Source organism: Myripristis murdjan, chromosome 15, assembly GCF_902150065.1.
Source record: "Myripristis murdjan chromosome 15, fMyrMur1.1, whole genome shotgun sequence".
NCBI classification, from domain to species: Eukaryota; Metazoa; Chordata; class Actinopteri; order Holocentriformes; family Holocentridae; genus Myripristis; species Myripristis murdjan.
Window position 1 is genome coordinate 11881935 of NC_043994.1, and position 19478 is coordinate 11901412.

Sequence of the window (19478 nt, forward strand, 5' to 3'; positions counted from 1 at the left end):
ATCTTAAGGATGAATAATTGTGCCACTTCCTCCCACTCACTACTACTGAAGTATTGGTTGTATCTCATTAACAGGGGCTTTTTGAAAATGCTTGTCTGTTAACTGTTGTCTGTTGTAAGTAATGTACATTACTTAAAATAATAACTGTAATGATATTATGCCACTTTAAACAATAAATCGTTACATTTGTCCGTTACTCAGATAGGTAATAATATCTTGATATGTCATGTAACTCATTACCCCCAACACAGGAAGTAATAATGATGTAATAGTGTAGCTATAGTTGTTACAACTAACAAATGAACTAACTAAATAGTTGGAATAGGCTTGTATGAAGGCCTACTGTGATTTCATCCACTGTAAGTAAAAAAACAAAACAAAACAAAACCAAAAAAAAAAAAAAAAAAAACCACATTTTCTCAAATTACTTCAAGATAATTTATTTAGTAATACTCATTCACAGAAATCACCCACCATTAGACTGAAAAATACAACATTCAAACTATTGATAACAGTGAACTGGAAGGTATTTGGTATCGTGACTAGGGAAACTCACCATATGAGAGTAATGAATGTCTGAAGAATTTTGACTGATTATCAAGACAACAACCTAGCTGATGCATCCCACAATACATTGACCCAAACACAATTGAACAGGGCTACTCCTTTACAACTTTACCCACTGTAGCTTTCAGCTGTAGCCCTGTTAGCTCAAAATCCTGCTGCATGGTCTTTTCAAAGCTGCATGTGACTACATGCCAACTGTTGGCCATCTAATCAGTTAAGGAAATCATAATTGCACAGTTGGAGTCGACAGGTCTTATTCCCAGAGAGGAGGTAGCAACATGGCAGCCACGGTGCACCCTGGACAAACTCTGACTGGTTTCTGGATAGTCGGGTGATGTCACAGTGAGAAGTGGTAGAGTCAGAGCGCACAGTCGTCACATCGCACTAAGTAGTGATAACATCGCTGTGTGCAAAATGTGACATCACAGTGAACTGCGGGTGCGCCAGAGCGCACTGAAAAGATGTTGCTGCACGCCTGGGTGATGTCACAAGAAGCAGCCACGCGGTGACGCAGGATCACAGTAAGCAGTGGTGATGCTGGAGTGCGTTGAGATGACATCACTATCACTATAAGCAGTGGTGATATCACAGTCGACAGTGACAAAATCACAGGACATGCAGTAGTCGCAGTGGAGGATGGTGTTGACGGCTGTATATTCAGCTTGGTAAATTAGTCCACAGATGTCACTGGTATACAGCAAACTGTTCTTTCCACAAGGCATTGGGACTGATGATAAAAAGTTCATACAGTGTAATGTAATACACTCCTAACATTTTGTAATACATGAACTGTCAGTTTTTGTAAAATAAGTTCTGCAAAGCACTGACAATATTGATGGTTAAATTTATCTTTCAATGTAACACACTGTACACTGTAATGTTTTCTGAAATTGTTGTTTTTAACATGATCATCTTTGGAATGTGAGAGCGAGCCATCGGGAGATACTGCATAGGTTCTTGACTGCTGACAGTTGATCACAGTGAAATATGGAAACACCACACAAGTCTGATGGGTCTCTGCCTACAGCTTTGGGCCTGACTGACAACCAACTGACTACTGGTGTTTTTCTAATACTACAGGAAACAGGAATCTGCTGGAAACATGGAAACACTCCTGAGCAAAACTGTTGATTCTGGTGATAATTAAAAAAAAAAAAAAAAAAAAAAAAAAAAAAAAATCATGTACTGAAAAAGGAGGAGTGATTCTTCTCACTGTGCAGAATTTCAGGCTGTTTTTTGGTTGTTGGGCTTTCAAGAAGTATGGATATACAAAGTTTATATATTTAAGACCATGTTCAGATAGACTGCAAAAAAAAAAAAAAACAGTGCAATATGGGTTGGTGAAGGAGCCAGGGAATCCTGCTCCGTTCCCATCTGCACATTTTATCTATTGCACAGTATTGGGGTCACTTTCCATCACATAATTGAATAATATACTATCATTACAACTTGTGTGCATGTTTTCTTCCTCTCTGCTGGACTGTCTGTCTCTCCCCCTCTCTGTCACACACACAGTTCCTAATATGTTAATGTACTGTTCTAAGTAATGCACAAAAGAAGTTCTTAATACTGACCTCTGACTGGGATAAATGAATAGTATTAGTGGTAATAAAAGGGGGAAAAGAATGGGGGAAAAGAGAAAGAAAGGAAAACACAGAAGGAGATTGTAAGCTGCTCCACATCCTGTCATGGTAAATGAATTACGGTTGGCTTCCAAGGCGGGGCCAAGAACACAGTGGCACTGGGTTAATACTGACTGACCAGCTAACAGACACTTCATACTGTCTGACTGATTCACTGCCGGTGTGAATGACTAGCTGATAAATAATACTGAATGACTGACTGATTTACTGACTGGATGGTTGACTGGTTACCTGTCTGGCTGATTAACACTAAGTCAGTGAACGGCTGATTGGGTGACTATGTCAACACTAAATCCCATACATTTGAAAAATCTTTTTCCAGCCATCCTTCCATCCATTTCCCTTGCCTGCCTTTGGTTGCTGTGCTGTGTTTAAACGTGTTTACATTTTAAAGCATTGATGTTAGAGTGTAAAAGGGGAAAACAGCTTTCTGAAAACTCTTTCATTGGACTGTCATGAGATCTAGGCTGTAGTCTGGTACTGAGCATGTGCAGGACATACATGTAGGCCTGTGCATGCTTGACAGGGGACTTTAAGCATTTTTGAGGTGTTTTAATGTGGATGGCGAGGCTTTGAAAAATGGTCTGAAAATGCTATTGTGATCTAGTGTGGATGGCACACCAAAACAATGTTTTCAAATCTATCCGGCTTAGTGAGGACATAGCCTAAAGTGATGAATGATTAGAGTGCTTAAGTAACTGTTGGATGTCCCTGACAAGCTACTAGAATGACTGACCAACTGATTACAGGGCCGACTTGACTGACTAATAGTTTTGAGAGTTGTACCCTTCAAGACAGATTGAAAATAGGCTGTTTGGTATGGGAAAAATTATCAATACCAGATTAGAGTACCGCTTCCTCTCTTTTCTTGGCCTTCAGATACAGTAGAATCTGGTTTATTCTCACTGGTTATATCTCACTAAAAGTTAGTTTACCTCCACACCATGCAGGCTCAAACATTCAAAACTGCTTTGCATGATATGAGACTAAATGCTTTCAGAAGCTGGTAACAAAGTAGAAATAGCATCAAAAAAATATATATATTTGCACATTATCGACTGATTTGCTCTCTGCACCAATTTAACTGAATGAACAAGACTCTACTGCTTTCTATTCTCACTCAGATCGCTTGTGGATCAACTTGTTGACACTTGTTCAATTGCATGAACCTTCACTGTCTGAGGGCATCTGGAGTGGTGTTGTGAAGAGCCGAGGGCGCACTTGTTTGGGTTTACTGAGTGTGGCTGGCAGGCTGAGGTCCACTGGTCAGAGTGAGGAGGAGAGGGTAGTGGATATTCTCATCGTACGCTTCCTTCCCCTCGCTCTGCATCTGAAATGCACATAAGATGAGAGGCATTAAATGAAAGGCATTAATAAAACAGAACAGAAGAAATGCACAAAGACTTTAAAATGATATTTGAGTTTGGCAGAATATTTTCTATCAGAGTTCTTGAACGTCTGATATTTTCTTGTCTGTGGGCCCACTTTTGTTTTGAAAGCCTTGTCAAGAAAATCAGACCTCCAACATGGCAAATTACATAAGCTAATATTTAACCTAATTATGTATCCAGTGTCATGCGTGTCATGCAGTTTTGTCTGTTTGTAATTATTGGAAGTTTTGGATAAAATATTGAGAGTTGGGAGTAAAAACTGAATGATGTTGAAAGCAGCTAATGTTTAAGATTGACTGCTCACCCACTCCTATATGCATATGCTACAAAGTTTAGAAAAAAAAAGTTCTACCAAAGACAGAAAAAAAACATACTGTAACTCAAATATACACAAAGGCTGAAAAACTGGTGTGTATGAGAAATTACCACAGCAGAAATCTTAACCATCAGAAAGTAGTTTTTATCCTCTCCCTCCACAAGTCATTAGTTTCTTGTTGGTCATGTGGCTTGTGTGGTTCAGTCACAAAGCTGAAATTTGGTTGGAATTCACTGTGAGCTAAAAGCCAGTAGTGCTGTAACAAGTTGTGCCATTACCATAAACTACTTGGCACAAAAATAAAAAATAAATTAAAAAAAATTAAAAAAAAATCACAGATACTAACAAACGTCAAATTTCAAGTCCATTCATGTTTTTTTTAAAAAAAAAAAACAACTAAGCTGCATCAAGATTACACACACACACACGCACACACACACACACACGCACACACACACACACACACACACACACACACACACTCATACAGCTTCATGGGGTGCCCATGTGGTGCCCGTTCAGTGCCCTCTTAAGCAGACTTGGCAGTTTGGGCATGTGCCTGCTAATCAGCTCCCTCTGTGTCTGGCCAAATGATCACAGACTTATGAAAGTGAGTTTAGTAGGTTCGTCCATGTGAGAAAGTGTGTGACTGTACGTATGTATGTATGTTTGTGTGTGTGTCTTGAATTCTTGAATTCTTGGTGACTGACACTGCAGATTACTAGCAGGACTTCAGACCTACCTGCAACATCCAAATAAAGCACAAAGGAACCTTAACACCCCCTAAGTCACTCCCTTTACCCCACCTTCCCCCCACATCCACCTTCATCATCATCACTCCCTTTCCCATTGGCTGTCCTGAAAAAGAGAAATATTTCCTCTCCTCCTCTTTGCCTCTTTCCAATTTATCCTCCCTTTTTTTTTTGGACATGACAGGACCGAATGCGTCTTCCCTCCCCACTCTCTCCTCTATCCTCCTCTTCCACCTCTCCTCCTTCCCCTCCCTCCCTTTCGTTCCCCAGTGCCCTTCATGTGCGTTATCTCTCTCTGGCCACCCCTTCAGGCACCGGCCGGTGGTTGAACCTGTGACCCCCAAGAAGAGAGAGAGAGAGATGGAAAGAGAGAGAGGGAGAGTGAGCAGCCCAGGGGGTAGCTGGGCGTGGAGGGGCAGCTGCCTGCCCCCTGTGCTAAGCCCTCTATGGGGACCAGGGCCAGCATTCACATTCAAATTGTACCAGGCAGAAGGAGTGAGGGAGCGATGGATGGACGGATGGACGGACGAATCAAGGGAGGGAAGGATAGAGCAAGTGAGGGAGAAAAGGGGGAGCGAGAGGGAGGGCATAACGTGGCGAGGGCTGAGAGCTCACGGAGGTGAAAAGTTTAACAAGCAAAGCTGTTCCTCCTGATCGCAGGCTGCCTAATCAGCTTCATGGGTGGCTGGCTAAATCGGCTCTGCCCCCCCACCCCCACCCTTCTTCTTCTTCTATTTTTTTTTTTTTTTAAATCGCGCTACTGCCAAGATGCAAGTCATTTATTTCATTGCCACTTTTGCCCTGGCTTCTCTCTCTCCCTCTCTCTCTTTCATCTCTCTCACTTTCTCTCTGTGTCTCCCTAACTCTCCATCATTTATTCCTGCCTTCCTTGTGCAGGTTGCAGAGAAAGCGAACAAGGGAGAATGAGAGGATGGGAGTGTGGGGAGGGGGGTGGAGGGGTGGATGAACCGGATGTCTGGGGTCTCTCTCCGCAGGATTAGGAAACAGAGAACGAGGGATTGGGTGGATGGAGAGATGAGTAGAGGATGGGATAGAGGGACAGGCTTGAATAAATAGAGAAGTGGGTCGTGATGTAGAGAATGGAGAGATAGAGGGGAGAAGGAGGGAGGAGGAGGAAGAGGGAGAGAGAAGAGAAGAGAAGGCTGAAGAAAGATATGCTGAGGAGGGACGGGTGGGGTACCCAGGCAGCTGAGAGGGCGAGAGAGAGAGAGAAAGTGAGAGCGAGAGAGGTAGACAGAGGCAGGCGAGAGTGTGTGTGAGTGCACGGACACAGTGGGGTTACTATTTATGCATGTGCGAAAGAGGGGGAGTGTACAAACGTGCGTGCCTCTTGTGTGTGTGTGTGTGTGTGTGCGTTTGAGAGAAATTAAAATTCATGACTCTCTCTTCACAACCATTTGAGTAACAAGATTAAGACGGTGGGTTAGAAAATAGCGCTGGCATTATCAGGCTGCTTGCAGTCCCTCCAGCTGCTTGCCTCTCTATTCCACAACAGTGGGGATAAGAGGATAACGCACTAGCCCTGTCTGCCAGTCCCAGCGCACGCATCACACACACATACATACACAAACACACACTGTGCTTACACACCACCGCTGTTCATCCTGCCCGCCTGCCATCGTCAGTCCCTTGAGTGTGGGTGTGTGTGTGTGCGAGAGACAGGGAGAGTGTGTGTATGTTTGGAAAACTGCAGAGTGCAGACCTATGGGTCTTAGAGATGGTTTGTAAAGAATTGCTAAAAACACTCCCTGCTCTTTTTCTTTCTCTATTTCTCTCTCTCACACACACACACAAGCCGCAAAAATTAACACCCATATCTCTCCTTTTGAGCTACAGAGTGCAACGGCCTACAGCTCAACTCGAATCCCTCCCTCTTCTCTCTAAGTGTCTGAGATATTAGATCTTGAATTATTTCCTGCCCCATTCAGTGGTTTGATTGGAAAAAGCACAAAAGACTGTTACAGACTGTATCAAGAACTGGTTACTGGTGTATGCAGTCAATTCATAATTTCTAGGGGTCCAACACACCCATAGTAAATAATGCAAATCAAATCAATGGGAAGACAAATCACTTTAATTCTGATTTTATGTTTCATATGCTGATTATTATGTAAAGTTTTTATATTGGGTATTGCTGTGCATGTATTTTTAGATGCTGCCTGTTTAAAGGTTCATTATTCATAACTGAGGGTCAACTGAAGTGGAGAGTGGGGGTGGGGGGGGCATCTAAATTTAATGCTTATTGTAAAAAGCATTAAATTTATCCACAAGATCGATGAGGAAAACCATGTAGCCTCAGCCATCAAATTTTTTCCTTATTCCACATTTTTTGTCAGTTGAGTCCAAACAGCTTGCACTTCAGTTGACCCCGTAGTAATTTTGCATAGTACACCTTTAAAGGCACTATGAGTAATCTTTGCTGTGTTTATGTCAAGAATAACATTGGAAACAAATCCATAACTTTATTGTGTCAAACAACTTGAGGTATAATCTTGTTTTTATTGTCAAATAAAGTAAACTATGTCTAAAACTCCCTCTTTCCCCTGGTCGAAGAGTATTTCAGTCCCGTCTTATTTACGACCTTTGCTCCAAAATGAGATAGCAGTCAACTGAAAAAGCTACACCAAAAGCTCTTAACATGATGATGATTGCTGCCATGAAGGTGAAACTAACTTTGGTAAACACTGAGAGGGCCCTTGCTCACACCCTAGTAACATTTTGTAACTGGATTTCTCTGTTGTCCAGGCAACATTCCCCACCCCAACCCGCACCTACACACACACCTAAAATGTATATATAGCCTTTTGGTTCAAAACCTTTGATTGTTTTTAAGCCACAATGAAAGCAAATCCATAGTGTGTGTTCCACTGTAGGTTTTGATATGCATTTTGTGTTGAGCTCTGGTCCATCCATTGAAAGTAAATATAGCAGAAGAAAGCTAATCTGTAGTGCAAATTAGTAGCAGCTGCTCATTTGGACGTGTGTGTGTGTGTGTGTGTGTCCACATGGTGGTGGTGTATGTTTCGCTGTGATATCATCATATGGTGAGTGTGTGTGTGTGTGTGCATTTGTGTGTTATGTTTGGCCAATATGCTGTCTGTGTGATGTCTGGTCTGTGTGGGATTGTGATATAGCCTCTGTCTTAGCCATGTGCGCCCAAGTGTGTGTGTATTTCTATCCCAGTTTGCAAAACGGTCAGTCTCACACACACACACACACACACACACACACACACACACACACACACACACAGGAGGGGGAGAGGGGCAGAGTGTTCATCAGAAGATAAGCAGAGGGGACTTAATCACCTTCAGATATGTGGAGGCCACTTCAGCCTGCCCTCATATCCATACACACTACCTGACCCCAATGTGTGTGTGTGTGTGTATGCGTGTGCGTGTGTAACATTGTGTGTGCGTTGCAAAATGGCACATGTGTGTGTTTCAGCAGTGAGCCCAACTGTGACAGTGCTGTTGCATGCCAACAAGGCATACAGGCATGATTTCAAAGAGATTTTTGTCACACATCAGCCTGGATTTCACTGTTCACATCGTTGACACACTGCTGTCGAGCAGCTCTCACTGCTGAAACGGGGCTGAGTGGCAATTTTCCTAAACAACTGTGGTGGTGAATTATTTGTTTTATTTGTTCTTCTTCTGTCCTTCCTTCTCCTTTCTTTAAGTCCCCCTTTTTTGTTTTTTCTACCTTGGGTCAACCAAGATTCTGCTAAACTTTAATGTAGTTTGAAAGAGCTCAGAGTTGAGATGAGAGTGAGAGAGAGAGAGAGAGAGAGAGAGAGAGAGAGAGAGAGAGAGAGAGATGCAATGCAGTGATACTTGTTCAAAATAGGATGTAAATGTACTGTATGTCTCGAGACCCAGCACTAAATTAAAATTAAGCTATCAAATCACTTATATCCATTGTTACAGTCAGTTCTATATTTGGTCTCTCTGATGTTTTTTTCTTTATGGAGGGTGATTATTATTGCTTTTAGACAGCGCATCGGCTGCTCTTTGCTCTTTTAAAAATTTGTCCATGTTGTCAGACAGCTGAGCGGGATGCTACTCTCCAGTCATCAGTGCTGACACAAGGCATTGTGGTCGGTGGTGTTTTAGGGGCTTAGTGGGTGTAGAAATTGTGTCTACACTGCATGATTTAAAAATGTCCATGCTTTGTTATTAAGAAATTAATGCACTGATGCGGCCTTCCCATGTCCTATGCTAGGACCCACCAGTTTGAAAATCAGTGATGTAACAAAATTAACAGATAGACACTACTTTTTTTTTTTTTTTACAGTGCTTGCTTAAGTGCTTTCTCTTTTTCCATCTTGACACTTTGTCATTCTTTCTTCACTTTCTCCATCTTACTGTGCGTCATAGCCGTTCATATCTGCTATGACACATCCAGTCTGACTCTGACATAAAATGACTGCTGCTTCAAAAGTAGAACACACTACAGACTGTTATTAAAGTTGTTATCCCACCCGCTTTCTTTCAGCCTTCATACCAGCCCCATTCAGACACTGTGGCATACTTTTAAGGAACAACTTCCAATTTAAATTTTCATCTGCCATTAGTCCTCAACAGACCCTTAGAAAAGTTTGGGAACTGGTAGTTTGGTTAAATAAAAAAGTGTATGTTTGCTCCATGAAATACTGAAATCCTACAGGACAAGCTAATGTAATGTCTTCCTATGGAAAGTTATGCCCACAATTGTCTGGAAGATGTAAATCTAGCAAAAGCTGATCATGTCAGCACCCTCTTGAAGCTCAAGTTTATTATTTTAGATGTCTGTAAAGGACAAGGCATTCCATTTACTGAGAAGAAAGATTTAGGGCTATGTCTATATTATTTTGCCTTTTTCAAACTGCCAGCCCCTTACATTAAAAACAGAAACCACAGGGAATGAATGTATCATCTAAATTAGTACTATTGTGCAAATTAAGACTTTCAGACAAGTCATGATGTCACTAGAGAGCTTACTTTAATTTCAGCAGTCAGTATGAACAGCCTTAGAATAATCACACTATCAAATGGTGGATGTCTGTTTTGGCACCTACTCTGAAATCATTGCATCAAAGTAAAGAACAAATAATAAATGATATTATGGGCTGTCCAAACAGTTTTGCTTACAAAATAGCACCAGTTTGATGTTGTAATTGCTTTTCCCATGCAGACAATAAGTGATAAATTTCTGGTGTCCTGTTTTTAAAGCCCCCCTCCACTCAATAATGTGTTTTTCTTTGGTTTATGTTCCTTGTAATGTCTGACCTTGACTATACTTGAGAGATGTTTTCAGATTCCACTACTGAAGGTGGAGTCCGTGCATGTACCCCGGGCCAGCTATATTTGGTAGATCACAAATCCGTCAGCCAATCCCGTCTATTGACAGTGTGTTGTTTTGCATATCATTAGCACCAGCTCAGCTGGTCACTTGAGTGTTTTATTTTCAAAAAATCAACAAGACCAACATAAACAATATTAGTGTAACAAAGAGACTCACTGAAAGTATTTTTTCATGGTTAGATTATACAATATGGCACAAAATTCATGACTGTCGTGGGATGAGATTTCTGCATTCTGTGAACACACAACACTAGTTATGAGCCAGTGTGCTAGCATGCAGGGGGTGAGTGGGGATTATTTGCATATTCAAAGATCAGCACATTTGTAATGAGGGCAAGGTTTAGAGATACACTTAAGCTGTTTTAAGGCAGTAAGGGATGTTTTTTCATAGGAAAAAAAACATGTAATATTGATGAGATTTTTTTCCGGGCTTAAGAAATGGCTGGAGAGGGACTTTAACTAGGTGCACAATGTTTTGGATGGAAGCTCATACTCATAAGTGTGTGTCTCATTCTTGGACATGGGACATAATTCTTACCTTTAAGTGCACGTCCCAGACCTGAGTGTCATACTGCTGGTGCTGATGGACACAGAGGCCAGCCTGCTGGGCGAGCTGGCAGAACAAGCCCAGGGTCTCCCCTCGCAGAGGGGCAAACACCAACGCCATGCCCTGGATGGTGGGGGGAAAGTCATGATATGATGACTATTAGCTGTTAGGTAGGGAATGCAGGTTATGAAGACCAATTACCTCAATACCGATATTGCAACAATACTGTATGGGTGCTTTCGTAAGACACTTAACACACAATAGATTTTTGATTAACAATTGTTAGTAATGTGGATATGATAGCCAGGCAGGTAGAGGCAAATGACAGAAATTTGCCTCCCTTTAGTGTAATGCAACATTTAAAACCAGGAAAGGACAACACTAATGCCATATCAAGATATTATGATATCCAAAATCCCAATTGATCTTTCGTCACAATGTCAATGTAGTGAAATATCGCCCAGCCCTTGGTGTGAGTACTGTATATATGTCATTTCTTACAGCTAGCCGTCTCTGTTGTCTAACTTTACAAGTACACAAACACAAACACTGGCATGCACATGAGGAGACATATAGAGTGAGTGGGCAGCTGTATGTCTCTGATTTATACCAGGTATTATATTAGATAATAAACAAAAAGATTAAAGCTCTCCTAATCCAATCAGCACTGGAAAGACACATACACTCCACCGTGTATTTGTAAGATATGTGCGTGTGTTTGAGAGAGATGAAGTGTGTGTGTATGTGTGACTGTCTTTGTGTCTGTTTGTGTGTGTGTATGTGACATGTATATGTGGGTGTGGGTGCATGCATGTGTGTTGGTGCATGTGCATCACAGGCGGCCCGCCCATACTAAGAGGATTACCAACAGGTTCAAAGTTTCTTTGAAATCCTTCGGCTTTCAGTTTTATTTCATATTTTGATCATGTTATTATTGTTTTAATTAAATGGAGGCAAGAGGGATGCACACACACACACACATACACACACACACACACACACACGCATAAACCACTAGCAAATTGAGCAAAAAGGTAGAAAAAACAGCAGGATCATCCCCTTCGGACAGCTGTTTTTTCATCTGTATCTCCAGTTGTGGTTTTCTGCAAACCCCTCTCTCTAAAACAACACAAAACAAATAGAATAAATTCCTCTGAGCACTAATCAGCTGATTAAGGGGATCCAGCCCACCGGATGGACCACCTTTGTCAGAAACAACAAATTAGTGCCATTAGGTGGGGGAATTAATTGCTTTGTTAATTGTTTAATCAGCTTAGCAAATTATTAAATATTTGGTAAAGCTTGTTGTGGCAGCGACAGTCTGATGGCCGACACTCAAATCATATTAGCCCCAGAATTATCTGCGCTGGATTAAAGAGAGAGAGAGAGAGAGACAGGAAAAGAGACTTAGCATCCAGATGTACAACAATGGGCAGATGTCATGTCTGTCATTCAACTGGATTCAGCTGGAACCAAGGCACTTGTTCTGGCTACTCTGTGTCAGCTGACGCAGAGCACAAACTTAAAACCGTGTGTCACTGGTGGCGACAACCGCAACGCAGCTGCACTTTTAGTAACCATTCATTTGTTGTTTGAAATTATGGTTAGTTACTTCTGCCGTTCACAGCGGAGTAAATGTGAGAAATGTGATCTTAATGGCTTGACTTCAACACACTGCCACACAATAACTGATATGTTTCTCATGGTGCGACGTGTGTGTGAGAATATTTGAAACAAGATGCATGTTGCTGTGTTAGAGGGATAGAGAGGTCTTTTCAGCATCTCTCCTCTCTTCATTGCCCCCTCCATCTCTCTCTCTCTCTCTCTCTCTCTCTCTCTCTCTCTCTCTCTGTGTCATCCACGTATTGCTTGTCCCCAGTTCTCTCCTCTCTTTCTTACATTCCCCCCATCCATTCTTTCCTCATCCCCAACTTCCATCGTCCCCGTCATTTTCCATCTCTTTCTCCCCTTTTCCTCCCTTTCTCCATCCTCTCCTCCCCCTTCTTCTCCCTATCTCCCTCCCTCCAGCGCCCTTTTCACTCTCCTCTTTTTCATATGAAGACATTTCATATAACAGTCTGGCCTCTGTACTTAAACCCACCCCCCCTTTTTCCCTTCAGATAAATAGAAATCTCAACCCTATCTCTTCCAGCCTTTTGCTTTTTTCCCCCATTTGCTTTGGCTGTCGCAGCGTGGGGTCTTATCGCGGGGCCAAAAGGGAGAAGTTGCCTCGGCTTTATGATTAAGGGAAGGCAGGAGAGAGAGAGAGAGAGATCAGAGCAATGCATTCAAGTTGCTCATAATAAGCATTAAAGCATTACATGATATTAATCCTGTCAGACCATTAATGTGTATAGGGTTTTGGGCAAGGCCTAATTATGATAGCGAAGAGGGGGGTGGGGATAAGCAGAGACACATACAGTAGACGCACAGAGGCGAATGCATGCACACACACGGCACACACACACGCACACACACACACACACACTTACATTGGGTCGCAGTAATCTCCTTAGAGCATCAACCAGGCTGGCTCTGTACTGGTCGAGAAACAAACTGAAAGAGAGGGAGAGAGGGAGAGAGAGAGAGAGAGAGTAAGAGAGAGGGAGACTCTGGTTAGAATGCATTCCTATGATAGCAGCGCTAGATAAAGCAGCAGGCTATTTATTTTCTTTTGTTTACAAATAAATCCACCAACAGGAAGAGGGAAAAACAATTTGCATGAGTAAGATGCTCTCCTCTTTTTTTGTACGTCTGAGTTTCCATGTGTATTCACCTCTGCCTGTTTTCAAAGGCTCTGAGAGGAATGCAGAACATCAAAGAGTCCAAAATATGCACAGATACCATCAGCCATGGTACACACACACACACACACACACACACACACACACACACACACACACTCACACACAAATAATGCACACACCTATACTTAGACATTTCAAAGTGACACAAAAGCACCTCAGTTTTTGGAATTAATACCTGGTGCATATGCCTTGAAGTTGGAAGAACAAAAACAAAAATGAAAACAAAATACACCAAAAGAATGCTTAATTAAAGCTAAATAAATAAATAAATAAAATTAACCGGGGCCATTCTAACCCTCAATACCAGTGTTTACCAACACCTGTAATATGTGTGTGTGTGTGTGTGTGTGTGTGTGTGTGCATGTGAATTCAGAAATTTGTGTATGTAAATATGTTTTTACACACACATAATGTAATGATAGGCACCATATCCAAACAATGAAGTGTGATTTATTGTACACGAAAGCTCATTGAGCTTTTGTACTTCTATGATAATGAGTACAGAAGTCATAATTTATGTGATTGATAGGTGACTATCAGATTATAATGGAGACCTTGGGTACAGGGTAAATGTGTGTTTTGTATGACTACATGGGCAGTGTGTGTGTCTGTGTGTCAAGTAATTTCTTGAGCTGAAATGTGTACATATATATGCTGTATAGTATACACGTACGCAGATACACAGATATAGGCACACAACCCAAATCAACTCCAGTCTTTCTGAACAAAATAACGCCTGTCTGTCTCTATGTCCAAAATGGCCATTATCAAAATCCATTATTTTTGTAAATAGCGGATGTGTGTGCATGCACATGTGTGTGTACCTATTATCACAGATGAGAGGGGAGTAATTTGACTAAAATGCAACAATACAGTGCAGATTTGATATAATCTCTCACATGTGACACATCCGTCCAACTGGCCAACGGAGCGACAATCTGGACACAACTTTCCAACCTCAGCCTCTGACCTTACACATGAAAATCTCCTCGTTCCAGAGGGAGGAAGAAGAGTCTCTCGTAATTAACTCAGAGCCGGTCTCTTGTCTGTTTGTTTAGTGGACAAAACTATAAAAAAAAGACTTAAATGAGGCCTATGTAAGGATGACCAACTCTTACTCAACTCAGGATGTACGCATGTATGTGTGAGGTTTATTATTCTTCTAAGGTTAGACACAGGTGTGGAGTTTATTTGACTTGAAAGGTGAGAGGCTTGTGTGCTGTTTATTTTGCTACAGATATCAGTTCACAGGAAAAGTGAGTGTTAAGGAAAAGAAGGAAGTGACCTAGTTGGGTGGAGGTGACAGTTGGAAAACACACACACACACACCCAGGGGGCAACAGAAGGACAGCAAGTCACCGATAGGACAAGGGGAGGCAGTCTCCATCTTATCTTATTGATTTATGCTCATTATTGTTATTTGGTTATTAATGACAATTTTTCTGCAGCTACTACACAAAAAGCCATGTGTGGCACATGTAATACTTCAGGACAAAATACCCATAGGTGAGAGAGCAGGCAGTGAATGTACTTTTAAGAATGTACTTTTACTTTTAAGCCCACACAGTATAATTATAAAGATATGCAAAATGTCCACCTATATAAAATGGTCGACATATGACATATAGCAACAAGAAAACAGATTTCAGATCTCAGACAAGTTTTCATAATTCTACTTCAGAATAACAACAACAGCAATGGGTCAACAAACCAACTTCTCCATCTATTTGTGGATGTAAATGATGCAGGTTGTTGTGATGACATCCAAGATTTGGGTGTTAACTTTTTTGACTTTTCTAACTGGTTTAAAATGCAGAGATAACATTTATTCCCTTGATTTTAACCTCTGATGCCTCGTCTTCCTCCGAGTCCATGGCTCCCAGACGGCCAGAGGCCCATTGTGTTGCACTGACCCCTCCCACTCCCTCACTCCAGACGCTCAAACTGATTGGTGGTCAGAGTGTGTGACCTCGGTGTGTGTATGAGAGGGTCACTGCTAAATCTGTCCACTGTTACACATACATGAGCGTACAGGATGTTGTCAGAGTTGTGCAGGGTGAGACTGTGGAAACACATGACATCATGATGACTTAAGGGTCCATGAGGGGAAACTTTAGGGTTGGGGGTGCAAGGTTATGTCATAATAATTACTAGGACACTAATAATGTTTATTACATTATTTATATTACAACATATTACATTATATTATATTAGCACAGGCCAGGCTGCTCAAAAGTGGCAGGTAATCTCTTGAAATTTTACCTTAATTTTTCTCTTAAGTAGCATTAAAGTATTTTCCGTATTAAATGATACTATTACATATATATTCTGTATCTGCTGGCTGCAACTCTTCACTGAGGCTAAATCACACTTACACTGAGTTAAATATTGAAACCCAAGATATCGTTGTTTTACATCAAATAAAAAAAAAAAATCTAGATGTCTTCTGAGTCATTTTATACATATTTCCGGGAAATTCAGAAAGACACACTTGGTATTTTTGGGAAAAAAAAATGGCCATTTTTATTCCCTGTATTTTCTCCTCTACAAGTCAATTTCCTGTTGCCTGGCTGTCCATGTAAATCAAAATTGGTTCTCAAGTGGCAGCCTACACAATAAATAGTAAACCAATAAATAAAATAAGACTGACATTCTCCACATTCCTTTGTGCAGTCCTACTGCAGTCCCCTTCCAGGAATTTCATCCTCATTAGAGAAAAGAAACTTAGACCACTTGTACACAGCCTTGACACTGGTTTCAGTCTTTCATCCTATTAGGGAGTATACCAGGACACATGAGTGGCTTGTGTGTGTGTGTGTGTGTGTGTGTGTGTGTGTGTGTGAGAGAGAGAGAGAGAGAGAGAGAGAGAGAGAGAGAGAGAGTGAGAGAGAGAGAGGAGAGAGACAGAGAGACAGAAAGAGAAGAGAGAGAGAGATGCAATCAGATGTAGTTAATTAACACATTTGATTTATTGATAAATATCAACAAATCAGTAACTGGTGGATTAGTAATAAGTAAAACACATTGTTTTATAATTATTATTGTTATATTGTAATATTGTATGGATGAATAACTGAACGTTAATTGGTTTTGTTTTCTTTTCTTGTTTGGAAGTGAGTGAGCCTCAGCACCAAACAGCCTGTCAAAAAAAAAAAAAAATTAAAAAATGTTGGAGTTGGGCACTTTAGAAATGCCACAAGTGGCTGCACATTTCGAAAAGCACGACAGTACAAAAAACGTCACTTGCCACGAACGTTACTGTAAAAGAAACAATCATCTTCAAGTAAACCCATCAAGCGGCTGATCAGCTGAGAAGAGGGAGCCTCTGACAATAACCCCATGCAGCAACAAGTGCCTATTAATGTTACTTTGCTTGGCAACAAACAACAACATGACACCAAGCTAATGAAGTCACTCGTCAAGACTTTGGACGATGTAGTGGACGGGTTGAGAGACAGCCGCTGAAGAATTCACTTGTTGAACTTCCAGATGAACCTCCTTGTAAGATCAAGGAGATTCATCTGTCTTTGAGACAATGGCAAAAATAAAAACGTCTTCAGAGCTGATCGCAGTTGATCATTTGACACAATGACAGTATTGCAAAAAACAGCAAAAATATTTCTAATTACCGACAGTTTTGTCCCAATGTATCGATTTTTCAAAATAGCGGGTCGTCCCAGCCCTAAATATCTTATAAGGTTGTGTGAGAGAAGGAAAAAAACAACGTCAAGAGTGAGGGAAGGATAACACTCAGGGGGTGCGTGGTCTGCAAGGAAGAGCAGTGAGCTTGTGACTGGAAGGTTGCTGGTTTGATCCCCCAGACCAGCAGTGAATGACACTCTCAGCTCCTTTAATACCCAGGGCTACAGACACTTGACCCTCCAGCTGTTAGTGGGCAGGGCAGGGCAGGTGTGTGAAGGTAAGGAACTGTGTAAGTAAAGCGGGGCGTTGTTGAAAAAATCCATGCTCAGCAAACCTACACTGGCTAAATAAAGGGGGAAAAAAAGACACACACACACACACACACACAGGTTTGTGTTGTGCATAAGATGATATGTGGTGTGAATGTGTGGTGCAATCAGTTCATTTCATGTCATTAATTCACCAATAGTACAGGGCGGAAATTTAGCAGAGTGAGAGGACCTTTCTAAAAATGGAAAAACAACTATGTAATGTGAGTACACTAAAACACACACACACACACACACACACACACACATACATACACACAGTTGCATACGAATGCACAAATGCACATTACAGGCACACTCAGTGTCCAGCAAGAGTGCATTTGTGTTCATGCTAATGCACACACACTGAGCAAGCACACGTGCACACACACACACAGCACACGCAAAAATGCACACACACATAATTACACCAGTGCAACCACACACTCCTCAGCCATCTTTCATTGCAGACTGGACATACACAAATCCCACAGAATTCAGTGCTTCAGGCTCTGAGGGGGTGTTTGCATGAGAAGTGCATGTGTGAATCCACAGAAGACGCAACTGACACACACACACACACACACACACACACACACACATACACACACACAATAACAGGGCTTTATCTCAGTGCCCACACATGGACAGCTTATGGAGAAAGCAGACGTGCCAATGGCCCAGCCAAGGATTCTCTGCCACCCACATGCCCACTGCAGGAATCCCTGCTCTCTTTCTCTCTCTCTCGCTCTCTCTCTCTCTCTCTCTCTCACACACACACACACACAGATGCAAGTCACACACAGACACTGTCATGCATTGATGCTTGCTTGTGCACATAAACATACTGTATGTACACACGCAGACACAAGGAAGCAGACAGCACTGCTACACACTCCACTCCGCTGTTCATCTAGTGGTTGGAATATTGATGTTACAAAAAAAAAAAAAAAAGCAATTGCATCTTGTATTTTCTTTGCCTATACTGCTTTTGTCCATTCCTCCTCTGTTTCCTGCTTCCACCTTCCTAAACCATCGTCATCTCCAAACTCCTCTCCTTCTTTCTGTTCGCTCCACCAAGAGGAAAATGTGCCCACAGATCTCTTTACCAGGGCCGGCTGAGCTGGCAACCTGGCAGAGCAACGAGAACAATGGTGTGTTCAGACAGTGAGAATTAATATCACCCACTCACTGCAAAACTGACTGTGAGCCGCGCTGCCAGTTGGTGTTGTTAATGATAGGCAGGGTGGCTGGCGATGTGACACGTGATCGGCCGCCGGTACACAATGTCACCGCAAAGTTAAGCTGCTAAACAACTCAACCTCTGCCCCCGTCGCTGCCCTTGTTTCATACCAATCTTCTCTCCTCTCCACTCCTCTCCTCTCTTCTTCTGCTCATCCTCTCCCATCCACTCCTCTCGTTTCACCACCTCTGTTCATTTCCTCCTCTGGCCACTACTCTGCACTGCACTCCTCTCTCTATCCTTTCCTAATCTCTCCTCTCCTCTCCTGGCTCCCATCCATTCGTCTCCTCTCCTCCTGCTACTCCCCTCCCCTCCTCTCCTCTCCTCTCCTCTCCTCTCAGCGGTAGCTCCATTGTCATCGGTAGGGCCTATAATTAATCGGAGTGGAAGGCGCGTTGTTGACCTTTTCGCAGGTGATCATCACAATGACGCGCCCATTAATCGGTCAGCCATCACTCTCCAACCACCACCGTCGCAATTATCACACAATCGCTGGCGCATGGAAAAGATGATCCCCAGATGAAACTGCACAGAGAGACATCTTGAGGCATGCACACACACAAACACACACACACACACACACACACACACACACACACACACAGACACGTACAGTTATGGCTAATGCATGTGTCTGTGCGGAGAGAAATGGGAAATCTGAAGAACCTGCAATGTCTAAAACAGACACGCGCACACACACACACACACACACACACACACACACACACACACACACACAAATTTACTCGGCTCCCTCTCTCTCTCTGCTTCTATCTATCATACATGTGCTTATACAGTTGTCCACTGTAAAATATCCTCTATTAGCCGTCTGCTCCCTTTTTCTCTCCGGGTGCTGTACCTGACTATTACCTGTAATGACCGTGACATTACAATAA

At 42.1% G+C, this 19478-nt stretch overlaps 1 protein-coding gene across 1 annotated transcript in view; it reads right to left on the bottom strand.

Annotated features, from left to right (window-relative positions):
• Nucleotides 1–424: 424 nt before the first annotated feature.
• The window catches only part of camkmt (calmodulin-lysine N-methyltransferase), a 120585-nt gene continuing 101531 nt past the window's right edge, over nucleotides 425–19478 (bottom strand). The window contains exons 9-11 of the mRNA XM_030071062.1: nucleotides 13075–13138; nucleotides 10574–10705; nucleotides 425–3540 (exon numbers count right to left, since the gene is read on the bottom strand). Coding sequence (XP_029926922.1) covers nucleotides 3442–3540; nucleotides 10574–10705; nucleotides 13075–13138 — 295 coding nt within the window. The 3' untranslated portion in view covers nucleotides 425–3441. The remainder of the gene's footprint in view (nucleotides 3541–10573; nucleotides 10706–13074; nucleotides 13139–19478) is intronic.